Source organism: Panicum virgatum, unplaced genomic scaffold, assembly GCF_016808335.1.
Source record: "Panicum virgatum strain AP13 unplaced genomic scaffold, P.virgatum_v5 scaffold_6022, whole genome shotgun sequence".
In the NCBI taxonomy this organism is placed as follows: Eukaryota; Viridiplantae; Streptophyta; class Magnoliopsida; order Poales; family Poaceae; genus Panicum; species Panicum virgatum.
The window spans coordinates 1-16,941 of record NW_024376751.1 but is presented as its reverse complement, the minus strand read 5'-3'; the positions used below and the strand labels follow the sequence as shown (position 1 = coordinate 16,941).

Sequence of the window (16,941 nt, the reverse complement as noted above, 5' to 3'; positions counted from 1 at the left end):
GTTGCGTGTCATACATAGGGATCTTAAACCAAGCAACATTCTCTTGGACACAGAAATGAATCCAAAAATCTCAGATTTTGGACTAGCAAAAATATTAAGTGCAAACGACATCAAACAAAATACTACAAGAAGGGTGGTCGGTACATAGTAAGTTTCACAAAAAAAATCACTTTATCAACATTTGTAATAGATTCAACAACATCACGTAACTTTGACACATTTTACATACCATTTTAGTGGCTACATGGCTCCTGAGTATGCTTCGGAGGGCATATTCTCCATCAAATCCAATGTATTTAGCTTTGGTGTTCTTGTTGTTGAGATCCTTAGCGGAAAACAGAATTCCGGGAGCCATCAATGTGGTGATTTCATCAATCTCATTGGATACGTGAGTTTATTTATAGACAACATTTAGCAATTATTTTGTTTATTATTTTCTATCAAACTTAGAGTATGTGACGACATTGCATACAGGCATGGCAATTATGGGAAGAGAGAAGGTGGATTGATCTCGTTGATGCATCGTTGCTTCCCAAGAGTCACTCAGAAGAAATGATTCGGTGCATTAAGATTGCATTGTTGTGCGTACAAGAGAATGCAGCTGATCAACCAACCAAGCAGATGTTGTTTCAATGCTAAGCAGCGAGAGTGAGATTGCAGCCCTGGCTGAGCCTAATGGCGGCGACTGCTGTGCAATCTCATTACCTGTGCAAGCATGCAAGCAACGCCCCTGGTCCGCATGATCCTGATCTTACGGTTGCTGCAAATTAGCAAAAAGATCACCCCACGTGTCCTCTACGCACTTGTTAATTGTTTGCCAAAACCCCATCTACAGAAATATTCAATTGATTTGTGGCCCCTGCGTTGTCTTGCGTTCTCCGATCTTCTCCGCAGCGCTACGTCGCCGCTCGGCGCTCGCTGCTGTAGCCTCTAGGCCGTCGATGCAGCCGACTGCTGCAGCTGAAGACTTCTATCCACGACGCTGGTGCAGACATAGCCCTTCCGCTTTGTCGCCTTCCATCCACACTGCCGACCAACACCAGCAGCAACTGAAGGCCGTCCGCAATACCCCCAGGCTGATCCCATCCTCGCCTCTGCCCCAGATGGATGTCTGTGTCCTCCACATACTGTGTTGCCGATCGTACCAGCATCTCCTGCGGCATCCCTCGATCCAATTGAGTTTTGACCAAAAGTGGGACCATCTCAAAAGCTCATTTAATCAGGAATAAATTCTGTTTCAAATGGATAGTAGTATTATGCTAGCCCACAGCTTTCGCAAACAGCAGCAGAAATAAAATAAAAATGAGGGCGCCAGGCCTTGCTCATCATAAGAGAAGATACTTCAAATTAGCTCATAACCATGTCCCTTTCTACAGACAAGATGAAATCAAATTTGCACAGCAGCAGATGCAGTTTTAAATGATAATATAGCCATGACATTGGATTTTCTACAAGTACAAAGAACCAGCAAGGGACGACGATGGACAAATCAGATCAGAGAATCTGCGTGGCTGCGTGAATGGGGAGTGGCTGCGGTGCGGATGATGGAGCTCAATGGAGGAGGCGGCGGACATGGGGATTGGCCATCGGCGGCCCAGCAAAATCGCTCACGAACTGTGATGCGGGGGGATTGAGAGGAAGGAGACCGAAAGGACATGATTGATTTATTCTAGGGGTTATTGAAATATTTTCTTTGCAACTGAGGTGAAAGAGTGGGAGGGCTTACGTGCAAAAAAACCAAGACACCGTTGGATTCATATCGTGCGAATGTGGAGCATTGCTTGCATGCTTGCACCGATTGCCTGCTTGCACCCCAGACGTTCCCGAGCCTAATAAACCAGCATATTTCAATGTGAGGGTGGGGAATGAAGAGGCATCCACAGCCACTGAACCATACAGTATTAATGATGTCACCATATCTATCCCAACTCCTAGGTAGGGACCAGGATCTTCTCCGATTACTAGTTACTTCTGTGAAGTAAAAGTCAATGATGTGCGGGTCCTTTAATTTGGAGCAACAGGACCACACGATTAGTGATGGTTACTGCACAACTGTAACAGCAGAGGATTTGTTTCCCCTAGATAGTGTTTCTTCATCATGGCATCTTACTTTGATTGATGTTTAATGGATAAGTTTACATGCTATACGAAATGTGAGATTATGTACTTCCAACAAGTATGATAGGGTGAGTAAAGGCCCCTTGGTGTGAAGCTTTGGCTCTTTTGGTGAACCAGCTTCTCTAAGCAGAAGCTTTTAGAAAAAAAAAACGTTTGGCAACACAACTTCTCATGTACCAATCATTGTGTAGACATGGAAGGAGTCCGAGAAACAACTTTTTTTTGGCTCCAGGTCCCTATTTCATTCTTGGCTCTGGCTTCTGATGGTTTCATTAGCAAATTTGTTTTCAATTGCTATTCTCTTGTACAACTACAGAATCTGGTGGAGAAACTGCTAGACTATCCATGCCAAAGGGGCCCCAAGTATTTGGATTTGTATTGGATGATTGGCGTAGACACTCTTAAAGGTTCTACCATTTGCTGTTGAAGGTTCTTCTATTCCCCTCCTTTCAAATTTGTCAATCAATAAACTAAAGGAGCAATAATGAACCATCGCGCAACAGTTGCATTGTTGTTTCCCCAAGGATGTGAGGTGTTCTTCAGGTGCTCAGCAAATTTGGACCTCAATCCTTGATCTTATTACTAGGTGGATCAAAACTCGTTCAGGTTCACTATCATCCCATCAAGGTTGTGTCCAAGTCTCGATTCGGAGTTCGTTTGCCTTGTTTTTACGTTTTTGCTCAAAGATGTGCCCTTTCTTGAGTTTTCCTCAAATGCACAAATTTGATGGTGAACCCATCACTTTTGGGGGGAAATTATTGTTGAATTAGATCCACCAAGACATGGAAAAGCTACCGTTCAAATTGCTAACGAAAGCATGATATCTGATGTCTTGTTATTTTTATATCCAAATAACTACTACAAACCGTGTGCTTCTTATGAAAAGACTGGAAGTGGTTTCAGTATGATTGTATCATCTTCATGTAATCATCTAAGATCCATAAATAAAGCTTCCCCTTGTATATATATATATATATATATATATATATATATATATATATATATATATATATATATATATATGGTTGACACTAATACAGGTGAATGATTCAAGAAATTGAAATTTATTAGGCATATGTGTTTTCATAGTTTGAAACATTCAAAGGTATAGACGTCCACTAGTAGCAATGAAAGCAACCAACCATTAAGAATTTGGGCACTAGAAGTGGCACATTAAAACAGAAAAATCTTCACCCGGTCGTGTTGAGGTACCAGAACCGGTTCTTTATCCCAAAGGGGGGAAATGTATGGAAAGCCAAAAATTGGTTCAGTTGGGGGTCATTTAGCACCGGTCGTTGCCCCAAAACTAGTTATATTGAGCAACAGAACCGGGTTTTTTTTGGGGGGGGGGGGGGGCAACTGGTGCTAAAAGGCCTCCAATCCAACAAAAATGATATAAGGGCAACAACTTGTATTGCTATATTCAGTGGCCCCCGGCACTCAACCTTATCTTCTCTCGTGTTCTCCACTCTCCTCTTCCTTCGCACCTCCCCATCTCCCAGTCGTCCCTCACCGACTCCCTCTGCAGTGGCACCCCCACACATCGCCCCACTGCCCTACATGCCACCCAGCGCTGCCACCCTCAAGTGAACCAGCGCCGCCGCCCTCAAGTCGTCCAGCTCCTCCACCTCATAAGACCCCACACACCCAATCCTCATCGGTTCACGCTGGCGGGCCGTGTCTACTAGGTGCCACCTTCTTTTTTTTTATGAAACACTCATAGTTTCAAAACCGGTAGTGCTACCCCTACCACCTCTAGAACTGTATGCTTACTCCCATTTGCATATCTGGGAGTAGCAGGGGTTAGGAACTGGGGAGTGAAGCTCACTTCTCTAGTAGTGTTGTACTTCATTTTGCTTCAAATAAAGTGATCGAATAGGATGGACCAATTTGAACAATAATATTTATTGCTATTTGGGCATTATTAACAGATTTGGTGATTGTCCTATATATGCTTGTAAACCAATAGTGGTGGGGGCAGACATCCATCATTTGAAGTTTCCAAGATACTACTGTAGCAAGTCGGTCGTTGTTGATGGTGATGGATACCAATATCTCCTGTCCCGGCCGGCTGGAGTCACGAATTCATGGTCGTGATATGAGTCGACACGGTTTAGGCCCTGTTTGGTTGCGCGTTGTAAAAATTTTGAAAAGACATCTTTCTACATTTGAAGTACTAAACATAGACTAATCACAAAAATAATTACAGAACTCGTCTGTAAATCGCGAGACGAATCTAACGAGCATAATTAATCCGTCATTAGAGGTTGTTTACTGTATCATTACTGTAGCAATTTAGCGTCTGATTACAGCCTAATTAGGTTCATTAGATTCGTCTCGCCATTTACAGACAGCAGTCGCAATGTGTTTTTTATTTCGTCTAGATTTAAGTCTCCATGCAGGTGCTGAAATTTTTTTTTTTGAATTTTGAATTTTGGAACTGAACACGGGCTTAATTTGTGGAATATCTATACATTGTTGGCAGGTTCAAATTGTTGCTTGGTCACTGAAGATGACACCCATGATGACATCTCTACCCCGCCCGATCCGTACGCAAACTATTTATCTGATGTTTATGAGTTTAATAATTGTTAATGGCTAGCTATAATTAACCTTTTACAAGTCAGCGTTGTGTGACTGGAGGGAACTCATGGATGGGGATGGGCGGGCAGCCGGGCACCCATCGTCGTCTATCTAGCTATATATGATGGAGAAAACAGGGAGCAGGCAGGCCTAGCTAGCCAATGGCAGTCATCATGAAGGTGGTCGTCTTCCTCCTGGTCCTCGCCGTGCTGATGGCACCGTTCCCGGCGGCCGCCGACATCTTCTGTGACAACGTGAAGGTTGTCGCGGACGCCCTCCCCAAGAACACCTCCGCCTCCGCTGTGCACTTCGCCACCTCCACTGTCGGCCAGGCTCCCAACGTCGTCTACGCCATGTCTTTCTGCCGCGGCGACATCGTCAACGACACCGCCTGCGCCGAATGCGTGGCCAGCACCTTCGCGAGGATATTCCGTGAGACGCCGCCGGAGCTGGAGTGCTACAGGGACGCCTCTTACTTCGTCGACTGCCCCGTCTTCTACTCCGGCGACAACGACACCCTCGCCCCCTTCAGTGCCACGGACGAGCAGGAGCCCTTTGAGCGCTGGAACATCAACGTCATCACCGGCGACGACGCCGGCCGCATCGTTGGCCTCATCCGCGAGCTGCTCGTCCAGACCGTGCAGAGGGCGGCTAGCGCGGCGCCGCTGCGGTTCGCGACCGGCACCATGGACAGCGGCACCAACTTCCCGATGGTCTACTCGCTGGCGCAGTGCACGCCGGACCTGTCCGCCGGCGACTGCCTGGCGTGCCTGCAGCGCCTCGTGGGCAAGATCAACGCCACCATGGCGCTGCGCATGGGCGCGCAGATCCACGTCATGCGCTGCTACTTCAGGTACGAGGCCTACGTGTTCTACGACGGCCAGCCCATGCTGCGGATCAACGGCTCGCTATCGCCGGCGCCGACGCCAGAGCCGACGACCACTCCGACAAAGCGCAAGAGCAAGCTGTGGGTGATTCCCGTTGTCGCGGTTCCTCTGCTAGCGGCGGCATCGCTCTGCTTCGTCTTCTACTCCCCATGCTTCAAAAGGTACAGGCGGAAAGGTAAAGCGACGAGGGCAGGATCAAGGCGTACTCAGGACGAGGACGAGCTCGTTTTGGACGGCAAGAATTCAGACTTCTCGGTGTTCGACTTTGAACAGATTCTGGATGCCACAGACAATTTTGCGGAAGAAAACAAACTTGGGCAAGGTGGATTCGGCGCTGTATACAAGGTAATTAACCTAATTAGAGACAATAATCTGTAACTAAATCTTTCAATAACATTATTCACGTACTGTACAGGGCCATTTCCCTGATGGACTGGAGATAGCAATCAAGAGACTTGCTTCACACTCAGGGCAAGGTTTCACCGAGTTCAGGAATGAAGTCCAGCTCATAGCCAAGCTCCAGCACAGGAACCTCGTTAGGCTCTTGGGGTGTTGCTCTCAGGAAGACGAGAAAATATTGGTCTATGAATACCTGCCCAACAAGAGCCTGGACTTCTTCATCTTTGGTACGAGTACTGCTCTGCTTTTACATTTTCTTAATTTCGTTTAAGCATTGATCTTGTTTGCGGCAGCCCCATGCATGAAACATTGCTCCATTGACTGCCTGCAGACCAAGATAAAAGAGCTTTACTGGATTGGTCCAAACTTCTGGCAATCATTGAAGGAATAGCACATGGACTTCTCTACCTACAGAAGCACTCCCGTTTGCGCGTCATACATAGGGATCTGAAACCAAGCAACATCCTCTTGGATGGCGAAATGAATCCAAAAATTTCAGATTTCGGGCTAGCAAAAATATTCAGCTCAAACAATACCGAAGGAAACACTACAAGAAGAGTGGTCGGCACATAGTAAGTTCCATGCCAATAACTGCAGCTGTGAACATTTATATTACAAGTCAACATACATATACAGCAATTTAACATTTATTATATGCTACCATTAGTGGCTACATGGCTCCGGAGTATGCTTCGGAGGGCATCTTCTCTATCAAGTCCGATGTATTCAGCTTCGGTGTTGTTGTTCTTGAGATACTTAGCGGAAAACGGAATTCCGGGAGCCATCAGTGTGGCGATTTCATTAATCTCATTGGATATGTGAGTTTACATACAAAAATTTTGCAATCCCTTTCCTTATTTCCTACTACATTAAACTTATTACACTGTGTGACAAATTAAAGTTGCATGTAGGCATGGCAACTATGGGAAGAGGGAAGGTGGGCTGATCTTGTTGATGCATCCTTGGTCCCCAAGAGTCACTCAGTAGAAATGATGCGGTGCATTAACATTGCATTGTTGTGCGTACAAGAGAATGCGGTCGATCGACCCACTATGGCAGATGTTGTTGCACTTCTAAGCAGCGAGACTATGGTTCTGGCCGAGCCAAAGCAGCCAGCATATTTTAATGTGAGGGTGGGAAATGAAGAAACATCCATTACTGGAACGGACTCTTGTAGTATCAATGATGTCACCATATCCGTAACAACTCCAAGATAGATTTCTTTTCTGGTGTGAAACGGGGTTTTACTGTATCACTACAATAAGTGTAGTAGTAGTAACGATACAATAAGTGTTGTATAGTGCACAAGTTTGAGGGTTGTTTCAAATGTCAGGTTGTGCATTTTCGAGAGAATGAAAGAGGCTTCCTAGTTGGAGTACTAGTTGTTGTACCTAGTTTTATTTTTTTCAATTACTCCATCTGTTTTTTTAGAGTAAAAAATATATTAGGGGTCTCTAAACTTATTCCGATGTATCATCTATGTCCTGAAACTATTAATTTGCAGTTTCATTTGCCTGAACTTACAAGTTTCAAATGGCTGTAATTAATGCTAATTTGACCACGTGGGACCTCCATTTCATCCTAATGTTGCTAATTCATCATTTGTAATCCCCCCCCCCACCAAAAAAAAAAGATTGTTAGTTTGACAGTTAAACACGGCATCATGGGCCTAAGGATTTTGCTTGGTACATACTGTATACATCTGAGGTGTGTTCCAGTTTGTTCAGAACAAGCTAAAGCGCAGTAGTTTATCAAAGTTCACTGTGCAGGATCAAATAGAGTTGTCTTGTATCAGGTACGATTGAGATATTGTATTCTCGCCGGCAGGAACGTAACGTGAAGGATGATGCAGGAGACCAAATATATACCATATATTTGTTCAAGAAACTGGTGATGATGCCGTGCTTGACGGTTTCAAAGTAAGGCATTGACTCACTACTGAACAAGCTGAATAAAATCTGTCTCTTTAGTTAGTCTTTCCGCGCATGTAGTGATATTGGTGTACTGTATGATGTTGACCTGGAAGAAAACAACAAGCTAGGCTCATGTAGTATGCGGTGGGTGTCGTGCCCGCAGTTGGCATCATGTTGGAGGCATGCAGTGGGTATTTTATTTTTAATTTGCGTCTTTTTCCCTCCTGATGATAATAATACTATAATAATAGAACATGGAGAATCTCTTGCCGTTCATTCTTTGTGGGGGAAATTAAAACAAGTTTGCCGACCTGATGGACATGTATTCTAGATAGAAATGGATTGGTGCGGTGGTGGCGTGATTGACGGTTTCAGAGTAGGGTACGGTGGGGCGTTGACTGACTTAGTATACCAAACCTCTGAAGCTGAATGAAAGCAGACAATGACAAGGATGATGATGATGAATAACGAACGAACGTTTCGTTTTTGTTCTTGAATTTTCAATTCAGCGTAACGTATGTACATGCGACTGTAAGTCACTACCGGAAACTTCGATTTTCCCGTGTGCACCATAGTTTGCCGTGTGCAAATTCACAGGCACACGGCAAACATGATTTTTGCCGAGTGTGCTCAAGAAAACACACGGCAAAACCAAAGCACACGGAAAAGAAATACTTTGCCGTGTGTTTTTTTTGACACACGGCAAAGAAATATTTTGCCGTGTACTTTTTTTTGACACACGGCAAAGCAATAAATTTTTTTTTGTCTTCTCACTTTGAAACTTTTTCTACTCTTCACATACAACATGTGGCACTCCATGTTAAAATTTGATACATTTTTGTATTTATTTGTTATATTTAACTAATTAATTGCATTTCAAGTAATTTTTGAATCAAGTCAAATTTGAGCCGCAAGTGATTCAAATAATAGAATAAAATGAGTGAAAAATGATACTCATGTTATTTAACCTAATTTGAGGCCTTACCCATTAAATGAAAAGAAATTTCGAACATCTTGTGCAGGAAACACGACCATGAACGTGTGTCCGAATGATTTTAAAATTCTAAAAAAAGCAAATGAAGTCTAAAAATTATGAGATTTGGCAATATCTCATGATATCATGTGTGGAGGCTATGGTAAAAATTTGAGTGGATTTCAAAATTTTATCATGTACGATGCTTACAAATGGAAATATCTGCGAAGAAGAATAAGAGAGTTGAGAAGGATGCAGTAAGGTTTGGAGTGAAAGTTACGATCGAATTTGGATTTGACTTCAAAAAATTTTCTATTACCAATATACAATTTAAATTACATCACGTAAAATTTTGGTTATTTTTCGAAGCCGTTTAATAATTTTATTTTATTTTTGCAATTAAATAATTAATTTGAATTTGAGCTTGAAACACATTAGATTATATATTTTTTCTCATAGAATCATCAAATACGAATTGTTGAGTCACTTTGGCAAGGTAAAAATTGTGACAAAGTTATGCAAACATAAAATATTAGAACAAATTGAATGGTACAAAAATTAAAGTTAAAATAAAGTGTTTCGAATGCTTTGCCGTGTGCCAGATCAAGGACACACGGCAAAGCAAGTGTTTGCCGTGTGCCAGATCAAGGCACGCGGCAAACAACCAAACTTTACCGTGTGCCCTAGATCTAGCACACGGCAAAGTTAAATTTAAATTTCGTAAATGACCTCAGATAGAAAAACTAACAAAATAAAATTTATAGATCTCGAAAAATTATGAAACTTTGTAGTTGACAACTTTTTAATTTGAATTCGTTTAGGGCCTCAAACAAACAATATACTCTCGGTTTAGTATAATATGTGGGGAAAAAAATAGAGTATAGACACAAGTGACGGTGTGGTGTAGTGGTAGAGAAGGTTACACATGAGGGAGAGGTCGTGATTTCGAATCTTGCCGGCTGTGTGGTGTGCGAAAAATGTTACTACTTGCAATTTAGATGGAATCGATGTGTGGCTGGCCGGTGGGGTCCTCCCCGAATTAAATTTTTTTTGTTTTCTATTTTTAAAATCAGCTTTCTAAAAACTTCTTTGCCGAGTGTTTTTTAGTACTCGGCAAATTATTTGCTGTGTGCCCGAGAAATGGCACACGACAAAGGACCTCTTTGCCGACTCCTGTTTGTTGTGTGCCGTTTGCCGTATGCAAAAAGGCCTTTGCCGTGTGTTTTTGCACATGGCAAACAGCCAGCCTCCCGTAGTGAGGGACAGATGGTGACCTGGCCTGGAAGCAACAAAATCGCTACTCTCTCATGGCACTGACAGGTAGCCATGGCGGCCGTCAACATTTTGATGCTCGTCTTGGTGGTGGTGCTGCTGCCATGGCGGGCCGCGGCGATCGGGAGGGTGTGCGGCAACGCCGGCAACTACGCGGCCAACGGCACGTACCAGAGCAACCTGGTGTCCCTGTCCAGGAGCCTCCCCGGCAACACCTCCTCCTCCGCGCAGCTCTTCGCCAACGCCACCTCCGGCCAGGCCGGGGCCCCCGACGCGGTGTACGCGCTGGCGCTGTGCCGCGGCGACATGACCGACAACCGCACCGGCTGCAGCGCCTGCGTCGCCGGCGCGTTCCGGCACGCGCAGCAGAGCTGCCCCAGCGGCAAGGCCGCCGCCGTGTACGACGACGACTGCTTCATCGGCTTCTCCGACAGCGGCGCCATCCTCGTCGCCGCTAGTAATAGTCGAGACAGGAGCACCCTGTTCCAGTTGTGGTACGGGTTGAGCATCCCCGGCCGTGACCCCGCCGCGGTGGGCGCCGGCGTCCGTGACATGCTCAACCAGACCGCCCAGCTCGCGGCCGCCAGGACCTCCAGGTTCGTCACCGCCTTCATGGACGGCTCCAGCGGCGCCATCAGGACGACGCTCTACTCCACGGCGCAGTGCACGCCGGACCTGTCCGCCGCCGACTGCCTGGCGTGCCTGCAGGGACTCGTCGGCGTGCTCAACGCCACCACGTCGGTGCGCCAGGGGGGGCGCATCCTCGTCCTGCGCTGCAACCTCAGGTACGAGAGCATGAGTTTCTTCAACGATAACAACGCCACCATGGTCCGGATCACGCCGTCGTCGTCGCTGGCTCCGCCGGCTCCCACCAGCGACGACAGTACGAGAGCTAGGCCGCCCTGGGTGATTCCCCTGATCGTGGCACATCCTGTGGCGGCGCTTCTGGCGCTGCTCTGCTTCGCCGTCTTCTACTGCCGCCGCCGACGAACGAGATACAGAAAAGGTCGTGGTTCCTTCATTTATTTACTACTACTTACTGATGCATGGAACATTATTGTTTAGTAATTATTTTCCCATATTTACTCCATTTCAATCGGTTGAGATCAACCAATCCTTCAACCGATTTGTTCTTTAGAAGAAAAAAGAAAGGGGGAAGGTTGGCCGGCGGTGGTGGCGGGCGGGAGGCGGGGCGGCGAGGCGGCGGGGACGCCGCCGGCCGCGGGACGGCACCGGTGGAGCTGGTTTAGCACGGCGGGGGCGGTGGGTGCGGGGCTGGCGGCGGGCGAGCCGCCGGGCACGGCTGCAGGCGGGCAGGAGGCGGGGGCGTGAGCCAAAGAGAGAGGCCGAGCGGGAGGTTGAAGACGACGCCACGACCGTTGGATCGCGATCCGACAGTCACAGCGGATTCGGTTGAAATTAACAAAATTTCAACCGAATCTAAATTAGTCTGACTCTTATTTTCCAATTACTAGCTCCGATCCTTAATGTAGACGATGGTGTGCAGGCAATGTCAGATTCTTACGACGAAACAAGCGCAACAACTTGCAGCAGCAGCAAGGAGGGGATGAGCAACTGGACTGGGAAATGGAAGCCGAGCTCTCCGAGTTTTCGGTCTTCGACTTTGATGAGATACTGGATGCCACAGATAACTTTTCTGAGGAGAACAAACTTGGGGAAGGTGGCTTTGGCCCCGTATATAAGGTAAATATCACAGTGTATTCATACTCCACTCCTTCCTGTCAAACTTTCAGCATATATAATGCATTCCTATGAAAACTGCAAATTGCTTGACTTATGCATCATATTCATATATAGTAGTAACGAATAAAGGAAACTTTTTTTAGATAAGGGAATATATTAATATTTCAGCCTCTGTATCGATTGATACATATAGCTATTCGGAATTACAACTACACAACTCATCAAGTTATCTTTAGTGAGAGTAACCCGGCCCCTTTAATTATGTACCACATAAAGATCTTTATTTTTAGGGGGATTTTCAACTTCCAAATGATGTGATTATGTGGCACTATGTTAGTGGCTGTTAAAGCTCTATACATAGACCTAACCGTAAACATCCTGCTTTGATTCAAAGACCACAGGAAAATGTATCTTTGACCCTGAAGTTGGATACGCATTACTCTTGCCACAAGCTGTTGCCGCACCCATGCAAATGTTAGAAGCGACGGCGAACAAAACGATGAAAAATAGAAAGATCAAACCGCAGAAAGACACGAAGATTTAACGTGGAAAACCCCTCCAATGCGAAGGGTAAAAAACCACGGGCGCCAGCCAGCAAGAACTTCACTATATCGGGTGTTTGTGTACAACGCCTAGCGGCGGCTTACAAGAGGAATAATAGGATTGATATTCTCCGGTGAAGCCTATGGGTTAGATATATAGGAGAGTCACGTGGTCTCCTCAACTTCTACTAGCAATGTGGGATTAAAAATTTGCACCACATGGGCCTTAATGGGCCAAGCCCAAATTCCAACACTCTCCCATCAGAATTTGGATCACAATATAACATACTCCACCTTGAGACAAATTCCTTCTTGTAGCATATCAAAATCATCACCTGAACACAACAAAGAACAGAACTTCTGGCGCCAAATAGCCTCTTGGGCTAAACTGTCAAACCAACTAAGCCTGAGCAAAGCTCAAACTTAGCTACAGGAACTGGTTTAGTCATCATATCAGCTGGATTATCATGAGTACTGATCTTGCATACCTTCAATTTACCTTGTGAAATAACATCACGAACATAATGGTATTTGACATCAATATGCTTTGTTCTTTCATGAAACATCTGATCTTTAGTAAGGCAAATAGCACTTTGACTGTCACAGAATAGATCAATGCAAGAACCAACTCCACACAGCTCAGTAAACAAACCTTTCAGCCAAACTGCCTCCTTGCACGCTTCAGCAATAGCCATATATTCTGCTTCTGTGGTAGACATAGCAACAACAGGCTGCAAAGTAGCCTTCCAACTCACAGCACAACTGCTAACAGTGAACACATAACCTGTGAGTGACCTGCGCCTATCCAAATCAGCAGCATAATCTGAATCCACATAACCAATGAGTCCCTGATCAGTTCTCCCAAACTTCAAACAAGAATCTGCTGTTCCTCTGAGGTACCTGAAAATCCACTGAACTGCCTTCCAGTGTTCTTTACCAGGATTAGACATGTATCTGCTAACCAAACTCATAGCATATGATAAATCTGGGCGAGAGCAAACCATGGCATACATCAAAGAACCAACAGCACTAGAATATGGGACTTTTGACATGTATTCAACATCCTCCTCAGAACTAGGGCACTGAGCAGCTGACAATTTAAAGTGAGGTGCAATAGGAGTACTAACTGGCTTTGAATCATGCATATTGAAACGCTGAAGAACCTTGTTAATGTAATTATGCTGACTAAGAAATAATAAACCAGATTTTCTGTCTCTAGTAATCTCCATACCTAGAATTTTCTTAGCAACACCAATATCCTTCATATCAAATTCACTACTCAACAATTTCTTTACTGTAGTGATTTCTTTTCTGCTCTTGGCAGCAATAAGCATGTCATCAACATATAACAGCAAGTATATAGGTGATTCCTCAACAATCTTAATGTAAACACAGCTATCATATTCAGATCTTTTAAAACCATGTAACAACATAAATGAATCAAACATCTTATACCACTGACGAGGAGACTGTTTCAAACCATACAAGGATTTCTTTAATTTGCAAACATAATTCTCTTTGCTTGGCACTATGAATCCTTCTGGCTGATCCATGTAAATTTCCTCCTCAAGCTCTCCATGTAAAAATGCAGTCTTCACATCTAACTGCTCAAGCTCAAGATCATGCATAGCAACAATACTAAAGAAAGTCCGAATTGAGCTATGCTTCACAACTGGAGAGAACACATCATTATAGTCAACACCAGGAATCTGACTGAAACCTTTTGCAACTAACCTTGCCTTAAATCTTGGAGGCTCACTAGAAGACAAACCCTCCTTTCTCTTGAAGACCCATTTGCAGCGAACAGTCTTCTTTTTCTCAGGCAAGCTTACAATCTCCCATGTGCCATTCTTCTCAAGAGACTGCATCTCCTCATGCATAGCTGAGATCCACTTCTCCTTATCAACTGAATCAATGGCTTCAGAATATGTTGCTGGCTCACTAGCATCCTCCACCTGTTCAGCACAACTCAAAGCATAATAAGTCAGATTACACTCCTCAATTAAACGGTTTGGAGGTCCACAACTCCTCTTTGATCTGCGAAGAGCAATAGGTAAATCTACATCCTCCTCATGCTGCAAATCAGACTGTGAAACTGGAGGTGAGTGCTGAACAGTATCAGGAACACTATCTGAAACATCATTACCAACAACTTCATTTTCCTGGTCATCCATAAGCTCCACCTGCACACTAACTTGTGACTGCAATTTCTCAACTAAAGCATCATCTGTGGACAAACTGTCAGTAAACATCACAGATTCATTGAAAACAACACTTCTGCTCATAAAAGTCTTTCTAGTTTCAGGATTCCACAATTTATATCATTTGACTCCCGAACCATAACCAAGAAACAGACATTTAATAGCTCTAGGCTCTAATTTTCCATTATCAACATGAGCATAAGCAGTGCAGCCAAAAACTCTCAAGTGTGAATAATCTGCAGGTGTACCAGACCATACCTCAATAGGAGTCTTCTTGTTGAGTGGAATAGAAGGCGATCTGTTGATCAAATAACATGCTGTATTAGCAGCCTCAGCCCAAAAACGCTTGTTCATATGGGCATTGGACAGCATGCAACGAGCCTTCGAGATGATAGTCCTGTTCATACGCTCGGCCACACCATTCTGCTGAGGAGTGTATGGTATGGTGTGATGCCTAACAATGCCTTCTTTTCTGCAATAATCATCAAAAGCATCCGAACAGAACTCTCCACCATTATCAGTTCGAAGCACCTTGACCTTCTTCTCAGTTTGCCTTTCTATCATAACTTTCCATTCTATAAAAACAGCAAAAGTATCATCTTTGCTTTTCAGAAAATAAGGCCAGACTCTTCTAGAGTAATCATCAATAATGGTAAGCATATAACGAGCACCACCATATGAAGGCTTACGTGAAGGACCCCACAAATCAGCATGAACATAATCAAGTGTACCTTTTGTGGTATGAACAGAGGTATTGAATTTGACCCTCTTATGCTTACCAAATACACAATGCTCACAGAACTTCTTGCCACTCAGAATGCAGCCATCCAGCAGGTTTCTCTTCATCAATTCTGCCATACCGAGTTCACTCATGTGTCCAAGACGCATATGCCAAAGGTCAGTCTTACTAGGTTCAGCATTAGCAACATTAGCAGCAGAAACAGAACCATGCAAAGTACAACCTCTGAGAACATATAAATTTGAAGGATTGAGATCACCCAGCAAACATACAAGAGAACCTTTAGATACCTTCACAACTCCACCTGAACCGGTGTATTTGAGTCCTTCTTTATCAAGTGTGCTCAACGAGATCAGATTTCTTTTCATCCCTGGTATGTGCCTTACATTCTTCAGTATGCGAATCATGCCATCATGGGTCTTGATCTGAACAGAGCCAATGCCAATAATCTCACACGGGTTATCATCTCCCATGCGCACAAAATCACCGTTCTGCAAAGACTCATAGGAACTGAACCAATCTCTATTAGTGCAGATATGAAAAGAACATGCAGAATCAAGAATCCACTCATCATGACCAGCAACACAACCAGCAAAGACAACCAAACAATCTGACTCAGAGTTTTCACTAGCAGAAGCAACACTAGCCTTACCATCAGATTTATTTTTCTTCTTCTCCTTATTCTGCAATTTCCAGCAATTCTCAATCATATGAGATTTCTTCTTGCAATACTTACAGAATTTCTTCTTGGGACCTTTGGACTGGGAGCGGCCTCTACCGTCATTGCTCTTGCCACGATCGTTGTTATCACTTGAGGATCTTTGCTCTGATCTGCCTCTGACATGCAAAGCGTCGCCCCTAGAGGACGAGCCATCTGTCTGCACCATGCCTTTCATCTTCTCCTTAGACTGGAGTGCCTCACAAACTTCCGCAAGGGTTAGTTCATCACGGCTTAATAGTATGGTGTCACGGAAACTTGCATAAGAACTTGGCAAAGAGCATAATAAAAGAAGACCTAAGTCCTCATCTTCATACTTAACCTCCATCGACCCTAGGTCAGCAACGATCTCCTTGAAGACAGATAGGTGACCCATCACCGAATCACCCTCCTGCATCTTAAGCGTGTACAGCTTCAACTTCATATGCAATTTACTGGTAAGATCCTTCGACATGCAGATCGATTCCAGTTTTAGCCACAATTCTGCAGCAGTCTTTTCCTGCAGCACTTCTTGTAGAATATCATTAGATAGATGAAGCTGAATAAGAGAAAGAGCCTTACGGTCCTTGCGCTTCTCCTCATCGGTCCACTCATCCTTCTTTTTCTTCCCGAATTTTTCCAGCGCCTCATCAAGATCATTGGTTTGCGCCAGAATAGCTCTCATCTTGACTTGCCACAGCGAGAACCTTGTCTTGTAGTCCAACATCGGTAGATCATACTTCATCGACGCCATCACGAAACCCAAACTTGAAACCACGGCTCTGGTACCACTTGTTAGAAGCGACGGCGAACAAAACGATGAAAAATAGAAAGATCAAACCGCAGAAAGACACGAAGATTTAACGTGGAAAACCCCTCCAATGCGAAGGGTAAAAAACCACGGGCGCCAGCC

General features: G+C 44.5%; 2 protein-coding genes and 1 long non-coding RNA gene across 4 annotated transcripts; 2 read left to right on the top strand and 1 right to left on the bottom strand.

Annotated features, from left to right (window-relative positions):
* Positions 1 to 1,338: 1,338 nt before the first annotated feature.
* On the bottom strand, positions 1,339 to 1,826 carry LOC120694441. The gene is made up of 2 exons (XR_005683488.1): positions 1,727 to 1,826; positions 1,339 to 1,614 (listed from the first exon to the last, which is right to left on the bottom strand). It is a non-coding gene; the product is annotated as an uncharacterized LOC120694441 (long non-coding RNA).
* A 3,016-nt stretch (positions 1,827 to 4,842) lies between these two features.
* On the top strand, positions 4,843 to 7,506 carry LOC120694440 (cysteine-rich receptor-like protein kinase 6). Of its 2 annotated transcripts, none has more exons than XM_039977551.1 (5): positions 4,843 to 5,933; positions 6,004 to 6,214; positions 6,319 to 6,559; positions 6,655 to 6,805; positions 6,889 to 7,506. In XM_039977551.1, the coding sequence occupies exons 1-5, from the start codon at positions 4,863 to 4,865 to the stop codon at positions 6,931 to 6,933; spliced, it is 1,719 nt and encodes a 572-aa protein (XP_039833485.1). In that variant the 5' UTR covers positions 4,843 to 4,862; the 3' UTR covers positions 6,934 to 7,506. The 2 variants fall into 2 exon arrangements, with proteins under 2 accessions (XP_039833485.1, XP_039833484.1); XM_039977550.1 differs by having other exon boundaries at positions 4,844 to 5,933; positions 6,899 to 7,506.
* A 2,583-nt stretch (positions 7,507 to 10,089) lies between these two features.
* LOC120694438 (cysteine-rich receptor-like protein kinase 10) lies at positions 10,090 to 11,863 on the top strand (the record flags this gene model as incomplete). The annotated part of the gene is made up of 2 exons (XM_039977548.1): positions 10,090 to 11,151; positions 11,653 to 11,863. Coding segments are annotated over exons 1-2 (1,163 nt in total), but the record flags the coding sequence as incomplete, so codon positions are not given.
* Between the last annotated feature and the right edge of the window lie 5,078 nt (positions 11,864 to 16,941).